General features: G+C 42.3%; 1 protein-coding gene across 3 annotated transcripts in view; it reads right to left on the reverse strand.

Moving 5' to 3' along the window:
* Positions 1-2,192: 2,192 nt before the first annotated feature.
* Positions 2,193-18,359, reverse strand: part of amfra (autocrine motility factor receptor a) — a 75,180-nt gene continuing 59,013 nt past the window's right edge. For all 3 annotated transcript variants that reach the window (XM_068049719.1, XM_068049718.1, XM_068049717.1), the window contains 2 exons: positions 7,481-7,668; positions 2,193-4,560 (listed from right to left, as the gene is read on the reverse strand). In XM_068049719.1, coding sequence (XP_067905820.1) covers positions 4,410-4,560; positions 7,481-7,668 — 339 coding nt within the window. In that variant the 3' untranslated portion in view covers positions 2,193-4,409. The remainder of the gene's footprint in view (positions 4,561-7,480; positions 7,669-18,359) is intronic.

An 18,359-nucleotide genomic window follows, 5' to 3' on the forward strand; every position in this document is an offset into this window, starting at 1 on the left:
AATTTTCCTCTGTTCCAACTGTCCTTTAGCTAACATTACCCTTTAAGTCTGTCTCCAACCCAATTTCTGAATCTTCAGACTCAAGTGAAAAATGGTTGGCCACAAGTCTTAGGATTTCTTAGTTTTTGTACGGAATGCAATTGCAAACTGTCTAGCTACATTCCTCAACTCTTCAATAGATAGTGCCTTCAACCTATCCCAAGTTACTTCACCCTGACTTGGGAAGGTGCTGGCTTCGGATGCGGCCATGTTAGTATTCTAGCAGTAAAGACCACAAGAAAACCTGTATTGAAGTCTTTTTTTTGATAGGGATCAATTTGGTTTCCTACTTCCCATTTCTCGTATGTCTGTGGGTTACCATCACAGACGTGAGCCCCCAAATTTCTGTTACAGCCAGGTGAGGAGGGGCTCTTGGCTCGCCTTTTGCCCTTTCTCTGGTTTGTCCACAACAGAGTTTATCCTTTTCTAACTCAGTGAATGAATTTACCACCTGTGAGTGCTTGCTCCTGTGCCTCTAATGTAATTGCAAAAGAACCAGACAGGGTTTCTTGAGTTTAAACAAGAACCATGTAAGTTTATTACTCTTAACACTCTAAACTGGTTAAAATTACTAAAAATAAGCTACACATTCACATGAGTTACACGCACACACACAAATAGAGGGAAAATGGCTTTGGTGGTTGGAGTAGAGTCTGGAATAAATGTAACTTAAAAACAGTTTTAACTCTCAAGTCCTCAGCTGAAGTTGAAGTCCTCACTGAGCCATGTGCACGACAGTGGGGGGAGGGAAAAGAGAGACCTGCTTCATTGATGGCTTTTCATTTACTGTCTGTTTTCTGTGACAAAGCTTACAGCCTCTCCAGAGCTGCATAAGCAGTCACATGACATGAAAACAACAAAGGGGCTTGATAAGGAGGTCTTTCTGGAAGCTTGAGATTCAGGGTGCTACATATCAAGCTGTCCAGTCACACTTGGAGGGGGTTGGCTCTTTCAAAGTCAATGGGTAGAGATGGCACCTGACAACCGTGCTGGTAAGGCCATTCCGGGTAACAATCACCGACAGCACCCCATTGCATCTGACTCAACCTAGTCAGAGCATAGTCTCCTGTCTGGTCTTTTGGTGTTCCAAATGTAAAGTGCAGTGGCCATCTTGGCTGCCAGTTTACTTTTACAAAAGGTTACTTGCAAGAATTTCCAGTAAATGTCTAATGCAAGATTCCAACCAATTAAATTAATATTTCACATTTGGCATATAGGGTTTTCATAACAATAGAGAGAAAAAAATGTAAACAGTGTCACTGATGGTGTCGAATTAGGGAACCAGCACTAACATTGGCAATCTTCATGAGGCTATAGGAAAGTTAGTGTGGGGAATGAACCAGTGTTACACTTGTGCACTAAGGGGTGTTATGGTTGGCACTAAGGCACACTGAGCAAAGGGATTTTACTCTGCATTTAACGGTGTTGCATTTAATATTGCTTGCCAATTTTCTCCCAAACCCCTACTTACCCCCATCTTCAAGAAGTCTTGTTCCACATGCCCTTCAACATCTTTCTTAAGTGACTATTACATGTTTCAGCCAGTACAGTTAAGCACCAGAAAGCTATTTGACAACAGGCTGCACCTTAAGCAAGTCTGCCCATATTATCTACCCATGCACTTTCAGCAGAGCTTGCTAAACAGTGATGAAAAGCAAGAGCATGACTTACTTTCCTTTCCCTAGTCCAAGTTTATTGAGTTCAGTTGTAGCACCTCTGCTGCCACCCTGACTGATCAATGAATTTGAAAAACATGGGATCAAACAGGCCTGTATGGCTCAGCATTTTGCATAAAACAGGAGCACTTTGAAGTGTCCAAAATAGTTGAAGTATTCCATTCCGCAGCACCAACATTCTCACCTTTCACACAACGAAAATAACAGCAAGGCCAATCATTGCAGGGCTGTGTGTGCAAATTAAGCCTTCCATATCTGGAATGTGAACCATCTGCTGAAACACCTTTTACAGCAGGTGTTGAACTGCATTACCATAAGTGACATTTATTTGTAACTCAAGGGTGGTGTGTTTACAGAGAGTACCAACTACTGAATGGAGTACAAGGTCAAGAGCACATGATCAATGTGAACATTTTTGATATAAAGAAACTACTTACTGAGAAGCAGCTTGAAGAAAAAAAGTTCACACTACTCATCTTGAACAAACCAGAAAATGCATTTTATTTAAATAATTTCATAAAAACAAAAATATGGTAATAGTGCTTAAAAATATGTAAAACAAACTGCATATTTGAAACTGTCTCCAAGGAAAAGCATCACAGCAAGGCCTTTTGCAAAGTCTTACACTTTCACCCATCCCTGAGAGAGTTCAGTACAATATGAAAGGCTCTAAGAGACTGCTCCTTTACAAGTGCACAATAAAGTGTCCCTACCACAATTTACATCAGGTTTGAATTCAATAAAAAAGACAAAAATATAAGTAAAAACATACTCATTCACATTGCACTGACATTTGAAGGACCCCTCCACCTCAAAATAGATGTACAAAAGCTAATGTAAAGGTGGTATCAGCATCAAGCAGTTGCTATCCCTGCCTACCCCAAGTCATGTGCAGAGTCTGAGAAACAGGTCAGAATACTGTTCCAAGTATTCATAAAAATAAAATTAAATAAACCTCAAATTCCATACAATTTTGGTTGCTGACCTCTTTCGAAAAGTTGGCTATATTAGTCCAATGGCAATGAAGAGATAAAATGCTAGGATTTTATTTATGTTTCAAAAAGTGAGATTTTTGAAAGAATGCTATGCCTCAACTTATTTGTAACTGCAGCAATGATTATTTTGTGGTAAAGCATCCAAATGCAATAGTCAAACAAAGGGAACAGCAAGTACTCTTAAATGTTTTCCTGTACAGTCAGGTGTCATTTAATCTGAATGTCTACATGCTGAAATATTCAGTCGGATTTAAAGGTCAGTACCCCATTATTTGAGATATTGTATATCAGTGAAAATCAGTGTTTTCAAAATATACCGAATAAAAATGGAGTAATAGAAACAAAATAAAGCAAATTCTGTAACTTGCACGTCTGATTGTAGAGATTAAGCTGAATGCACTAGCAAACGTGCAATACTTTATTTAAAATTAACAATCAAGTCATCAAGTTGTTACATGATCAGTACCACAGATCCTACATAAAACACCATACAGCTGGATAAAACATGTCCAACCATTCTCAAAGATTCAGAACTATAAGGATATTTCTGGCAAATCAGTCAAATTTCCAAAACACATATACATTCCTAATGGACAGGATGCTAGCTTTCAGCTTTTTCATATGCTACTTACACAAGTTTAATTTCCATGACATAAAATATGAGAATGCATGTGGCTGCAGAAGGAGCGGCATGCATGCTTTTAAAGGTAGCAACTTCTGAAAAGGGGGTTGAAGTTATTCAAACCCATTTTTTAAAAAAACCTAGCCTTAGCATCTTCATGGGAATACTGAACATTACAACTTTTTGTAACCTTTCAACATACTGCCCCAACCCATCACACTTCACTTCCAATGAACCAACTGAGTAGCAACTCAATAGGTAGCAAAAGCTAACAATACATGGCCACAAGTAAGCTGAAACTGCCAGAGAGCCTGATTCTTACAAATACTACTGACATGAATTGTTGGTATGCAACAAATTATAGAAATAACAGAATTGCAGTTCAGATTACATGGGGCCATTTGGAACAAGAACAGTGAAGGAATCAAAAAAATCAGACACAATCAAAACCCCCATGTTCCAAAAAGGCATAGAAGTTTTGTGTAAGAGGAGAGGCAATTATTGCATATGACCTGCAGAGAAGGAAAAGGGGAAACGCAGGTATAAAATTGTTCCATGCTTCTTGTCGGATGGGAAAAACCATGAAGGGATTAATATTACTGCCAAACACCACAGCGCATCATGTCACTTTTCAGCACAGTTTTGCTGACAGGTCCCAAGCAGCTATGCTGTGGTGCCCAATGAGTTCTCGGAACTAGACAGCCTTTCACAATCCACCACAGGTAAAGCTGCAGACTGCATATATTCTGCAGTTGAAAAGTTTAAAAATAGCCTTCAGACACTTGCAGCTAGTAAGAATTTTCTTTTGCAGGTCAAAAGCGGTTTACTGTTTTCACAAAGGCTGTATAAAAAAAAATAATCATCTATGCCATTCCCCACCCCAAACACTGCTGAGATCCAGCTCCATTAGTGCAGCCACAGCACATGACAGCAGAACTCCCCAGCTCAATGGCATGACTTTGCAGAGTGGTTTAGGATGCTGCTCCCCTTGCTTTTGCTGCTGCAGTAAAGAGCAGAACCAAATGTGTGATTCAGAAAGTGTCAAGGTTCTAGGTTCCCAGTGTTACGTCATCAGAACTAGGAGTCCAGTCGCTGCTGGAGACGTCTTTCGGCTGCAGCTGCCAAGGTTCGACGCCGCAAAGTAAGAGAGTCCGTGTTGAGAGGTGGCCCAGAGGGCATGCCCCCATTAGATAAATTTTCTGCTTCACACTGGCTCCTTATGTACCGTCTGAGAAAATAAATTTACAGATTGTTATAAAAGGCAGTTGCACAATTCCGGTCATCTCCTTAACACTAGGAGACTTTTATACAGATACGCAGCTGGTCAGATTTCTAAACTTGATGTGTTCAAACATGAGCTGGCAGTGCAGAGGTGGATGACTCAGCAGTATCAGCAGGTATGGGTGCACTCCACTGAACCAACCAAATCAGAACAAAGCTTTCCCCACTCACTTTTCGCAGCATCACAGGACTGATGCTTTAATAGGTTTTTTATTACCCTTAAGTGCTAATAATTGCAGGATGTCATCATAAGTTTCGGTCCAAACTGGGTGCATCTCTTCACCTAGACATCAAGGAAGTGTTGCGATACTTGTATGTGCAATTATATGTTTTCTGTAAGCAAATACAGTGCTATTAACTAAACTGCACTCTCTTCCCCACCTGTAAATACAACAATGTAATACTAATCTAGGTACTGCAAGGTGATATAATGTGTTGCAACTTATTTTAAAGATATCTTGTACAAATAATTCTTCTCCAGACCAATCTTTTTCATTGGGTAAAACAGTGAGTATGTAGGTCAAGAAATTTGGAACCAGGACATGTCCAACATGTGCAAATTACCTGCCACATTTCTTACAACAGTGACTACACTTCAAAAGTTGGAAAGCAGTTTGGGACGTCCTGAAATCATAAAAGGCACTATATAAATGCAAGTTCTTTCTTTCTAACATTGAGATATTATTTGATGCCTTTATTGCTAGTGTTATGCAATTATCTCATATTGGAGTTTATACTAGAGCCTTTAAAACACTCCTTAAAAACCAACCTCTTTGGCCAAGCTTTGGTCATCAGCCCTAATATCTACTTATATGGCTGTCAAATTTTGTTCAATAACATGCCTGTGAAGCTTTGGGATGATTTACCAAGTTAAAAGTTCTGTATAAATACAAGTTGATCAAATTTTTGGGGTAATTAATTTTTAATTTATTATTCATGGACGTTACAGAGAATGTCCAAGTAGGAATAAAAATTTTTGCTCAACAGCCCAGAGCTTCAGCCTAATGGATGGTGATTTCCACTTTAGCTGGTGGCACTGCAGAAATAACAGTCTTTTCTCCGCTTCCAGCGGATCAACTTTGCACCATGCAGCTCAATTCTTGATTGCAAAAGCAAAAAGATGTTACATAGGAAACACACGTCAGAAAATTGCTTGTTTCAGAAGATTGGAACATTGACCCAGGACAGAATGCAGACTGCCTCAAGCCCACGGTGCATGGGTTACAGAGCATCTGAACGTAAAGATGGTTTAAAATTTTAAATTAATACTTGCTAATTTGCGATGCGACTAAATAGCAGGATTAGGTGCCACTCGTGTCAGACCAGTGTGCTCCAACAATCTAGTGACGCCTTTTACTAGCCGTTTCTTCATTTACTATGTTTGCAGTAATACTGCATGAATTTAAAGTGGCTCTGTTCTGAATTTTAAAAATGCGTATAACCTTGATCGAGACTGAGGAACAGGAGTAGGCCACTTGGCCCCTCAAGCCTGTTCCACCATTCAATGAGATCATGGATGATTGTGACCCAACTCCAAATTCTCACTTTTGCCCCATGTCCCTTAAAAGCTTTGGCTAATAAAAATCTATCAATCTCAGATTTAAAGTTAACAAATCAACTGCCATTTGCGTGAGAGTTCCAAACTTCTACCACCCTTTGCAAGTAGAAGTGTTTATCTTCTCTCCTGAAAGGCCATGTCTCCTATTCCTGGACTTCCCAACGAGTGGAAATAGTTTCTCTATCAACCCTATCTGTTTCACTTCAATCAAATCAACCCTTAACCTTTCAAGTGCTGCAACACTATTTTATGTAATCTCGCCTCGTAACTTAATCCTGGGAGTCCAGATATCAGTCTGGTAAATCTACACTGCAATGCCTCCAAGCTCCAAGGCCAATATATCTTTCCTAAGGTGTGGTGCCCCAAACTGAACGCCAGGTGTTTTTTAACTAGAGCTTTGTATTGCTGTAGCATAACTTCTACACCCTTCTATTCTAGTCCTTCAGATCTAAAGGCCAGTATTCCATTAACTTTTTTGATTATTTTTATGATCTATCTACATGGACCCCTAAATCTCTTTGGACCTCTGATGCTTTCACCATATGTTTACCCGATCAATCCTTTTTAGATCCAAAGTAGATGACCTGACACTTGACTGCATCGAAATCCAGGTGTCACAGTTTTGCCCATTCACTTAATTTATTAATATCTCTAATTTTAAGTTTTGATCTGCATTGCTTATCACGCCACTTATTGTTGCTACATCTGCAAACTTGGATATGTGGGTTTCAATTCAATCATCTACATCATTAATAAATATGGTGAGTAACTGAGGTCCTAACACAGATCCCTACAGGAAACACCACTAGTCACATCCTGCCAATTAAGTATATCTACCCATTATCCCGACTCTGTCTCCTGCCACATAGTCTATTTCCTAACTAGGTCAATAATTTGCCTTCAATTCCATGAATTTAAGTTTAGCTAACAGTCTCTTCTGAGGGACTTTATCAAATGTCTTCTGGAAGTTCATATAAAATAACATCCACAAAACATTCCCTTGTCCAAAAAATTCAGAAAGGTTGGTCAGGCATGACATACTCTTTATAAATCCATGCGGGCTCTCTAATCAGCTGAAAATTTTCAAGATACTCAAGTCACTCTGTCACCTTTTAAGACAGATAATTTAGTCTCATCAATTAAACATGAGGTCAGAAACCAGATTAACATTTACATTTACAAATTGCCCGACAACCTTTTACATGTTGTGCAAGTCTCCAAGTATACCCATAAGTCCATTCACAAAGTCCTACTTGTTATCAATCACGGCCCAAACACAAATTTCTCCTACCCCTCAGTAGCCCCATACCTCCGAGCTTGAAGCAGTAGTTCCTCTTTGCGCTGCATTAACATTCGTTGTCTCTCATCTGCTGACTTTGAAAAGCGACTTCCCCGTGCCTCAAAGTCCTCAGTCGGAACATCAATTTGTGGAATCTCAGTGCCAGCTCCAAATGTCTCTTCCACACTTTGGCTGAATTCAAGGGCTGGATGCTCAGTCTGAGGACGTAAAGAAGACGTTGTCACATTAATCATGTGCACTGGCATTCATGCAGATTCATAGTAAAACTATGAACACAAAAAGTGAAAACAAGTGAATGAACACATTGCTTGTAGGGAAGCTCAAATATGCAAAGCCATTAACATGCAAAATGCTGGAGTAACTTCAGTTTTAACTTTTATTTCCTCTGAATGCATCATCGAGTTGGGTAGGCGAAGAATGGTAGATTTTGCCTTACACCATATGGCAAGTTCCCAAATTTGGATCAGTTGTTATGCAAGATGCAGAACCAGGGCTCCTCTTTTATCATGGAGGACCGAACATCAAGAAAAAGGACAATCCAAATTGAAAGGAAACAGTTAATCGGACTGAACTGAAGTGCGCCAATTTAATATTGCTATTGATTTGTCTTCATATTGCTAGCCTTTGTTTATTAAGTAGGGAAGCATAATTCAATTTTAAAGCAGTGATTATTGAACTTTTGAACTGAGATTGACCGTACTGAACCAGTAGGTTTCAATATGAAGTAATCACAAACTTAATGAGAACATGTAATTAAAGACATGCTAGTGCATTCTGGTACATCAGTTTCAGGGATCTGTAATCAATTACCTGGATACAAGGCCAAAAAAGTTAGTCCTGTAAAAGGAATACATCTGTTTTAATATTACCTTTTAATTACGGTTTCTGCGGAATGGGGAAATTAGTTGGTGCTGAACAGTACAGAATCAAAGGCACACTTATAATTCAAGATTTCACTTGGTACATTAGCAATTATATTAGCAAAAATACTGTGCTTGTTGCATAACTAAATAAGAGTTATACTGATTTCATTAGTCCAACAGAAACTGGTTTAATAACTGAAATTATTGATAAGGCACAGGTCCAAGTATATTCTCCTTATATGAAGTTTGTATTCCTAAGAAAGTGGAAAGCAAGATGTTTGATATGGGTGAAAATATAATCAATGTAAGTATTGTAAAATTATCCATTAGTCACTACTCTGCAGTTTAAAGATGTAGTGCTATACATGTGAACATGGCGTGATCAGGTCAAAGAACTACAAAATATTACGAAGTATTTAGAGCACAGAAGCAGGCAATTTGGCCCAACAGGTCCATTCCAGTATTTCTGTTCCACAAGAGCCTCCGACCATCCTTCCTGATCTAACCCCATCAATATATCCTACTGTTGCCACAATTTGGAAAACGGAGTGCAGATTGCAAGCAGTGAGGAGATAAGAGTTTGGTGAGTGGGGAGTTCAGTGAAGGTGGGGGGGGCGGGGGTGCTCCTTTTTACACCCTCCATAGTATTTGGCTCTTACTTCGATGCAGTGGAAGGAGCTGGTTGGTGAGTAACTGGTAAGCTATTCTATTTATAATAAATAGGCTATAAAGTTAAGGTATGGCAGGGCAGCCGGCCGAGTAGAACGTAATGTCTGGCATGTGGGATGTAATTAGAACATAGAACAGTACAACACAGTACAGGCCCTTCGGCCCACGATGTTGTCCCGACCCTTTAACCTACTCGAAGATCAAACTACCTACATACCCTTCATTCTACTATCATCCATGTACCTATCCAAGAGTCGCTTAAATGTCCCTTAATGTATCTGCTTCTACCACCGCTGGCAGTGCATTCCACGCACCCACCACTCTCTGTAAAGAACCTACCTCTGACATCTCCCCGAAACCTTCCTCCAATCACCTTAAAATTATTCCCCCTGGTGATAGCTCTTTCTGCCCTGGGAAAAAGTCTCTGGCTATCCACTCTATCTATGCCTCTCATCATCTTGTACACCTCTATCAAGTCACCTCTCATCCTTCTTCACTCCAATGAGAAAAGCCCTAGCTCCCTCAACCTTTCTTCATAAGACATGCCCTCCAGTCCAGGCAGCATCCTGGTAAATCTCCTCTGCACCCACTCTGAAGCTTCCACATCCTTCCTATAATGAGGCGACCAGAACTGAACACAATATTCCAAGTGTGGTCTAACCAGGGCTTTACAGAGCAGCATAACCTCGCGGATCTTAATCTCAATCCCCCTGTTAATGAAAGCCAACACACCATACGCCTTCTTAACAACCCTATCAACTTGGGTGGCAACTTTGAGGGATCTATGGACGTGGACCCCAAGATCCCTCTGTTCCTCCACACTGCTAAGAATCCTGTCTTTAAGCCTGTATTCTGCATTCAAATTCGACCTTCCAAAATGAATCACTTCACACTTTTCCAGGTTGAACTCCATCTGCCACTTCTCAGCCCAGCTCTGCATCCTGTCAATGGCCCGTTGCAACCTACAACAGCCCTCCACATTATCCACAACTCCAGCAACCTTTGTGTCATTGGCAAACTTACTAACCCAGCCTTCCACTTCCTCATCCAAGTCATTTCTAAAAATCACAAAGAGCAGAGGTCCCAGAACAGATCCCTGCAGAACACCACTGGTCACAGAGCTCCAGGCTGAATACTTTCCATCTACTACCACCCTCTGTCTTCTATGGGCCAGCCAATTCTGTATCCAGACAGCCAACTTTCCCTGTATCCCATGCCTCCTTACTTTCTGAATGAGCCTACCATGAGGAACCTTGTAGCTCCGGTTCCCATCCCCCTGCCAAACTAGTTTAAACCCTCCCGAAGAGATCTCGCAAACCTCCCGCCCAGGATATTGGTGCCCCTCCAGTTCAGATGCAACCCGACCTTCTTGTACAGGTCCCACCTTCCCCAGAAGGTATCCCAATGATCCACATATCTGAAGCCCTCCCTCCTACACCAGCTCTGTAGCGTGTTCAGCTGCACTCACTCTGTTTCTCGACTCACTAGCACGTGGCACCGGTATCAATCTTGAGATTATTACTCTGTTCGTCCTGCCTTTTAGCTTCCAACCTAACTCCCTATATTCGCCTTTCAGGTCCTCATCCCTTTTCCTAGCTATGTCATTGGTACCGACGTGTACCACGACTTCTGGCTGCTCCCCCTCCCCCTTAAGAATCCTGTAGACTCGATCCGAGACATCCCTGACCCTGGCACCCGGAAGGCAACATACCATCCGGGAGTCTCGATCGCGACCACAGAATCTCCTGTCTGTTCCTCTAATCATTGAATTTCCTATCACTATCGCTCTCCTATTCTCCCCACTTCCCTTCTGAGCCACTGAGCCAGGCTCAGTGCCAGAGACCTGGCCACTGTGGCTTTCCCCTGGTAGGTCCCCCCCCCACCCCGCAACCGTATCCAAAACGGTATACTTATTGAGGGGAACGGCCACAGGGGATCCCTGCACTGTGCACCTATTCCCTTTCCCTCCCCTGACGGTCACCCAGCTACCTTTATCCTGTAACTTAGGTGTCACTACTTCCCTATAACTGCTCGCTATCACCCCCTCAGCCTCCTGAATGATCCGAAGTTCACCCAGCTCCAGTTCCCTAATGCGGTCTGTGAGGAGCTGGAGTTGGGTGCACTTCTCACAGGTGAAGTCAGCAGGGACACAAGTGGTGACCCTTATTTCCCACATCCTGCAATCGATCCATCATGTGTCCGAGACAAACATTTGCAGGATGCGTCATCAGCTGCATAAGCTTGAACTCTGGGTTTCGGAATTCAAGCGCTGGCTAATGTCATTGTGATGCATCCGCGAGGCAGAGAACTAGGTGAAGAGCACGTTTAGGGAGGTGATCACACCGCAGTTGAGCAGCATGCAGGCAGATAGGGAATGGGCGACCACAGTTTTCCATTTTGGATATTGGTGAGGGTGTTGGTTCCTCCAGAGGAGTGCAGTCAGAGCCAAGTTTGTGGTACCACAGGAGAGGAGGAAGAAGAATGGAAGAGCAGCAGTGATAGGGGGTTCATTAGTTAGGGGAACTGACGGGCATTTCTGCAGCCGTAGACGTGACTCCAGAATGGTGTATTGTCTCCCTGGTTAAAGGCCTGCTTGGGTCTGTAAATGAAACCCGACCAGAGCCCGACAGAACCACATCTGACCTGAGCCCTTTCATTTTCTCCTGCGCCTGCCCGACCACCAGACCGTTCAGTTAACCTAGCTTCCGCTTTTAACTTTTTAAGCTTCCGCAGATAAGCAACAAAAACTGTAACTGGACTTGAAAAATTGTTTAAAAAGTACATTAAGACTGGAGCCACATACTGGAGGTGGTGATAGAGTGTGTCCAACCCAGCCCGATCAGAGCCCGAATGCCAGACCCGGAACAGCGACCCGAACCGAACCCAACACGTCATTCGGTCTCGTGTGGTTCAGGTCGGGTAGCTATGCTCTATCCCTGGTGCTCGAGCAAGGATGTCAAAGTGGCTACAGGACATTCTTCTGGGGGAGGGTGTACAGAGGTCGTGGTCCATGTTGGCACCAATGACATAGGTAAGAAGGGGGATGAGGGCCTAAAAGCAGATTTTAGGGAGCTAGGAAGATTAAAAAGCAGGACCTCAAAAGCAGTAATCTAAAGATTACTCTCGTGCCACGTGCACGTGAGCATAGCAATAGGAGAACTGAGCGATTGAACACATGGCTGGAGAACTAGTATAGGAGGGAGGGCATCAGATTACGGAGGTATTGGGACCAGTTCTGGGGCAGGTGGGAACTGAACAAGATGGACAGGTTGCATCTCAGCAGGGCTGGGACTAATATTGCCAAAGGGAGATTTGCTAGTGCTGTTGGTAAGTGTTTAAAGAAGATTGGCAAGGGGATGGGAACCTGAGCGGGCGCTCAGATTGGAGGGAAGTAAAACTGATAACTTGTCAGGGGTGTGGAAACCAGCAGCAAATATCTGAGAGGAACACCAAGGTGCACAGAATACTGGGGGAGATAGATAGCACGAGAGTAGGAATAGTAAGTTATTAGGTAGGGTCAGAGTAAGGGAGAAAGTAATAAAGTCAAAATCATGGTTAATGTGCATGTATGTGAATGCATGGAATGTGGATTGTCGAAGTACAGGCACAGATTGCCATGTGGAAATACGATGTTGCAGCTACAACAGAGACTGGCTCAAAGGAGGGCAGGACTGGGTGTTAAATATTCCTGGATACAAGGTGTTCAGGTAAGATAGGACAGGGAAAAAAACGGGTGGGGGGGGGTTGCAGTATTGATTAAAGAGAGCTTTGCAGTGCTGGAGAAAAAGGATGTTCCAGAGGGATTGAGAACAGAATCAATTTGGCTAGATCTAAGGAACAAAAAAAAGGTGCAGTTACATTGCTCAGTGTTGTCTACAGGCCACCAGCTAGTGTGAAGGACATGGAGGAACAAATTTGCAAAGAAATTACAGAGAGGTGCAAAAGTTACAGGGTAGTTATAATGGGGGGACTTTACTTATCCAAACAGAGACTGGGATAATAGTAGAGTAAAGGGCAGTGAGGGGCAAAAGTTCCTAGAGTGTGTTCAGGAAAATTTTCTACGGTGGTACATTGCTAGTCCAACAAGAAAGGAGGTACTGCTCGACCTGGTTCTTGGGAATAAGTTGGGCCACGTGGATGAAGTATTAATAGGGTGAGCATTTAGAGGACAGTGATCATTGTATCATAAGGTTTAGGCTGACTATGGAAGAGGAGAAAGAATAATCCAGAGTAAGAATACTAAACTGGGGTAAAGCGAACTTCAATGGGGTAAGAATGGAGCTGGGGCGAATAAATTGGAGTCAAAGGTTGACAGGCGGAACAGTAGCTGAACAATGGGCTACCTTCAAAGAGATAGTTCGAGCACAGTCAAGGTATGTTTTCTTAAGTGAAAGGTAGGGCAAACAAATCCAGAGCTGCCTGGATGACAAAAGAGGTAGAGATTAAGACAAGGAAGAAAAAGTGTGCTTATGGCAGCTGCCTGGTAGAAAATACTATTGAGAACCAGGTTGAATATAGAAGGTCCAGAGGGGAAGTGAAAAAGCAAATAAGCAAAGAGAGCATGAAAAGAGACTAGCAGCTAGAATTAAAGGGAATCCCAAATTTTTCTACAGACATATAAATAGTAAAAGGGTGATAAAAGGAGGAGTGGGGCCAATTAGGGATCATAAAGGGGATTTACACTGGAGGCAGAGGGCATAGCTGAGGTATTAAATGAATACTTTTCATCTGTCTTTACCAAGGAAGATGCAGCAACACAGACAATGGTGAAAGAAGTAATTCAGACACTAGAAGGGTTGAAAATTGATTAAGAGAACGTATTAGATAGTTGCTTGCACTTAAAGTGGATAAAGCACCAGGACCGGATGAGATGCATCCAAGGATACGGAGGAAATTGTGGGTGGAAATCGTGGAGGCACTGGACATAATTTTCCACTCTTCCTTCGTATTGGGGGTGATGCCAGAGGACTGGAGAATTGCAAACGTTACACCCTTGTTGAAAAAAGGGTGTAAAGACAAGCCCAGCAACTACAGGCCAGTCAGTTTAACTTCAGTGGTGGGGAAACTTTTAGAAATAAAATAATTTGGGACAAAAGTAATAGTCAGATGGACAAATGCGGGTTAATTAAGGAAAGCCAGCATGGATTTCGTAAGGGAAAATCATGTTTGACTAACTTGGAGTTTTTTTTGAGGAGGTAACAGAGAAGGTTGATGAGGGCAATGCTGTTGATGTAGTGAACATGGACTTTCAAAAGGCGTTTGATACAGTGCCAAACAGACTTTTGAGCAAGGTTATAGCTCAGGAAATACAAGGGACAGTAGCAACACGGATACAAAATTGGCTGAGTGACAGGAAACAAAGAGTAGTGGCAAATGGATATTTTTCGGGCTGGAGGAAGGCGTGTAGTGGAGTTCCCCAGGGGTCACTGTTGGGACCCTTGCTTTTCTTGATGCATTTTAATGACCTAGACCTTGATGTACAGGGCACAATTTCAAAGTTTGCAGATGATACGAAATTTGGAAACATTGAACTGTGAAGAAGATAGTGTAGAACTTCAAAAGGACATAGAAAGTTGGTGGAATGGGCAGACAGGTGGCAGATGAAGTTCAATACAAAGAAATGTGAAGTGATTCATTTTGGTAGGAAGAACATGGAGAGACAATATAAAATAAAGGGCACAATTCTAAAGAGGGTGTAGGAGCAGAGGAACCTGAGTGTATATGTGCATAAGTCAATGAAGGTGGCAGGACAGTTTGAGAGAGCAGTTAATAAAGCATACAGTATCCTGGGCTTTATTAATAGGGGCATAGAGTAAAAGAGCAAGGAAGGTATGTTGAACTGGTATAAGACACCAGTTCGGCCTCAGCTGGAGTACTGCATCCAGTTTTGGGTGCCGCACTTTAGGAAAGATGGGAGGGCATTGGAGAGATTACAGAAAAGATTCACGAGAATCGTTCCAGGGATGAGAAACTTCAGTTATGAAGACAGATTGGAGAAGTCAGGACTGTTTTCCATAAAGAGAAGGCTCAGGGGTGATTTGATGGAGATATTCAAATTCATGAGGGGTCTGAACAGAGTGGATAGGAAGAAACTGTTCCTATTCATAAAAGGATCAAGAACGAGAAGCCACAGATTTGAAGTATTTGGTCTGAAAAGCAAAAAAGTGACATGAGGAAAAGCTTTTTCACGCAGTGAGTGGTTAAGTTCTGAAATGCACTGCCTGAGAGTGTGGTGGAGGCAGGTTCAATTGAAGTATTCAAAAGGCAATTAGACTGTTATTTGAAAAGGAAGAATGTGCAGGGTTACGGGGAGAAGGCAGGGGAATGGAACAGAGCGAACTGCTCTTTCAGAAAGACGGTGTGGACAGGATGGGCCGAATGGCCGCCTTCTGCACTGCAACAATTCTGTAATATCCTTCTATTTCTTTTACCTTCATTTGCTTAACTAGCTTCCGCTTAAAATCATTTAAGCTATTTGTCTCAATACTGCACGTGGTAGCGAGTTCCACGTTCTTGTTACTCTGGGTCCAAAAAAGTTTTCTTGAACTTGTTATTGGATTTATTAGTTATGATTTATATTTACGGCCCCTAGTTCTGGACTCGCCAGCGAGTGGAAACATCTTCTCTACATTGAACCAATCAAATCTTTTCATACTCTAAAATAAAATATCAAGTTACCAGAATCCTCTTTTCTAGAAAAAGAGAACACCAAGCCGGTTCAATCTTTCCTGACAGGTATAATCCCTCAGTTCTGGTATCATTCCAGAACATCGTTTTGCATCTTCTCCAGTGCCTCAATGCCCTTTTAAAAACCGTTCGCAGCACTCCCCAAAGTGTAGCATAGCCAAGGTTCTATTTCAAATTTAATATAACTTCTCTGCTTTTCAATTCTATCCCTCTAGAAATGAATCCCCATGGCTTGCTTGTTTTTTTTTAAATGGCCTTATTAATCTATTTTGCTACTTAATGATGTGTATCTGTACCCCAGATACACATCTTCAACCAGTTAGAAATTTATTTTCTAAACAGTATGTGAAGACCAAAATATAGTTCCTCACACTTAACTATAGTGAAGTTCATATGGCAATTACACACCCATTCTGCATTTTGTCACAGTCCTTCACTATTAACTACACCCCCCCACCTCCCAAATGTCACTCGCAAATTTTAAAATTGTACTTCCAATATCCAAGTCCAAATTATTTATGTAAATGGTGTACAGTGGGTCCAGCACCAATCCTGTGGCACTTCCCACCATTTGCCAATCTAGTTAACTACCTTTAACATCTACTGTTTTTTGTTTTGGGGCCAGCTTACTAACTTTTCTGCTAGTTCAGATGAAAGGTCACTGACCTGAAACGTTAACTTTGCTTCTCTCTCCACAGATGCTGCCAGACCATCTAAGTATTTCCAGCACTTTTTTCTTTTGTTTCGGATTTCCAGCATCTGCAGTATTTTTCTTTTATTTTACCCTTTCTGCTACTTGTCCGAACTCCACCTTATTCATAAGTCATACAAAGTGATTCTTGACAACGCAGCCGGCAGGGATGTCATCTGACTGCGCCAACCTGCGCACATGTGCAAACGGGCTCCTGCTAACTGCGCGTGCGCTGCATTCCGTTTCACATTGCCAGGACCGGTTAGCACATGTGTGGATGACGTCATCATGTAAATTCCCAGGACTGGTTGGCGCATGCCCAGATGACGTCATTGCATAACGGGGCGGAAGAGCGCGGGGCGGGGGGGAGCTGCCGAAGACCGTTGTGGCGGCGGGTGCGTTCTCCTCCTGCACCCCCGCCCGCGCTCTCAGGCAATTCACCCATCCCTTCGATCTGTCCAGCCATTTCCCCCCCGCCCCCGCAGCCAGCCGATCTCTCCGGCCATTTGCTTACATTGCTTTTGTGCGAATATTTGAGCAGCACCATCTTCAGTCCGGGCAGCTGCCTGAACATTTTAGTTGACGTTTTAGTTGAACAGGCTGCATTTGTGCCTGTGCCAGTGCAACGTCACCTAGTGGCTGCGTTGTCAGCAAACGCAGCCCAAGTCGAACCTTCTGAAGGCTTTGTTGGAAATTCAAATATATTATCATTTAAATATATTAACATCTACTGCATTATTGTTAACTAACCTTTCTGCTACTTCAAAGAGTTCAGTATGGTTGGTCAACCATGACCTTTCCTTTTGAAATCTGCGCTGACCACTCTATTTTCAGTTTCCATATGTTTTTGTCTTACATTTTCAATTAAGGATTCCAGGCTGATTCCTGGGATGATGGATTGTCCTTTGAGGAAAGGTTGAGCAGGTTGGGCCTGTACTCAGTTTAGAAGAATGAGAGGTGATCTTATTGAAACAAATAAGATTCTGAGAAGCTTGATAGGGTAGATACTGAGAGGATGCTTCACTTTGTGAGGGAACCTAAAACTGGGGCACAGTTTAGAAAAAAAAAGTGTCCCCTATTTAAAATGAAGACACGAAGGAATTTTTTTCTCTGAGGATAGTTAGTCTTTGGAATTCTCTACCCCAGAGAGCAGTGGAGGCTGGGTCATTGAATATATTCAAGGCTGAATTACAGATTTTTGATGCACAGGGGAGTCATGGGTTATGGGGGCAGGCAGGAAAATGGACTTGAGGCCATGGTCAGATCAGCCATGATCTTACTGAATGGCAGAGCGGGCTCGAGGGGCCAAATGGCCTACTCCTGTTCCTATTTCTTCTGTTCTTATAATCTTTTCTACCACTGATGTCAAGCTAATTGCAGAGAGGCAGTGGTGTAGTAGTAATGTCACTGGACTAGTAATCCAAAGGCCCTGGCTAATGCTCTGGGGACATGGGTTCGAATCCCACCATGGCAGATGGTGACATTTGAATTCAATCAAAAGCTAGTTTAATGGTGACCATGAAACCATTACTGATTGTTGTAAAAACCCATCCAGTTCACTAATGCCCTTTATGGAAGGAAACCTGCCATCCTTACCTGGTCTGGCCTACATGTGACACAAGACCCACAGCAACTGGTTGACTCTTAAATGCCCTCCAAAATGGCCTAGCAAGCCATTAAGTTCAAGGGCAAGTAGGGATGGGCAAGAAATGCTGGTCTAGCCAGCGACGCCCACATCCCACAAATGAATAAAAATAGTTAAGTTCCTTGGACTTGTTCTATCTCCTTTTTATATAGGAATCAAATTAGCTGTCCTCCAGGCCTCTGGCACTATTCACTTTTCTAATTTTTTTAATGTAAATTAATAATGCCTATAATTTGTTCAGATACAATCTACCCAGACCAGGGTTTTACCTTCAGAGTTTGATTAGTTTATCAGTTATCTACCACCCTCCCAACATCCAATCTTATATGTCTT

The sequence above is a fragment of the Heterodontus francisci genome, chromosome 17 (assembly GCF_036365525.1).
Source record: "Heterodontus francisci isolate sHetFra1 chromosome 17, sHetFra1.hap1, whole genome shotgun sequence".
NCBI lineage: Eukaryota > Metazoa > Chordata > Chondrichthyes > Heterodontiformes > Heterodontidae > Heterodontus > Heterodontus francisci.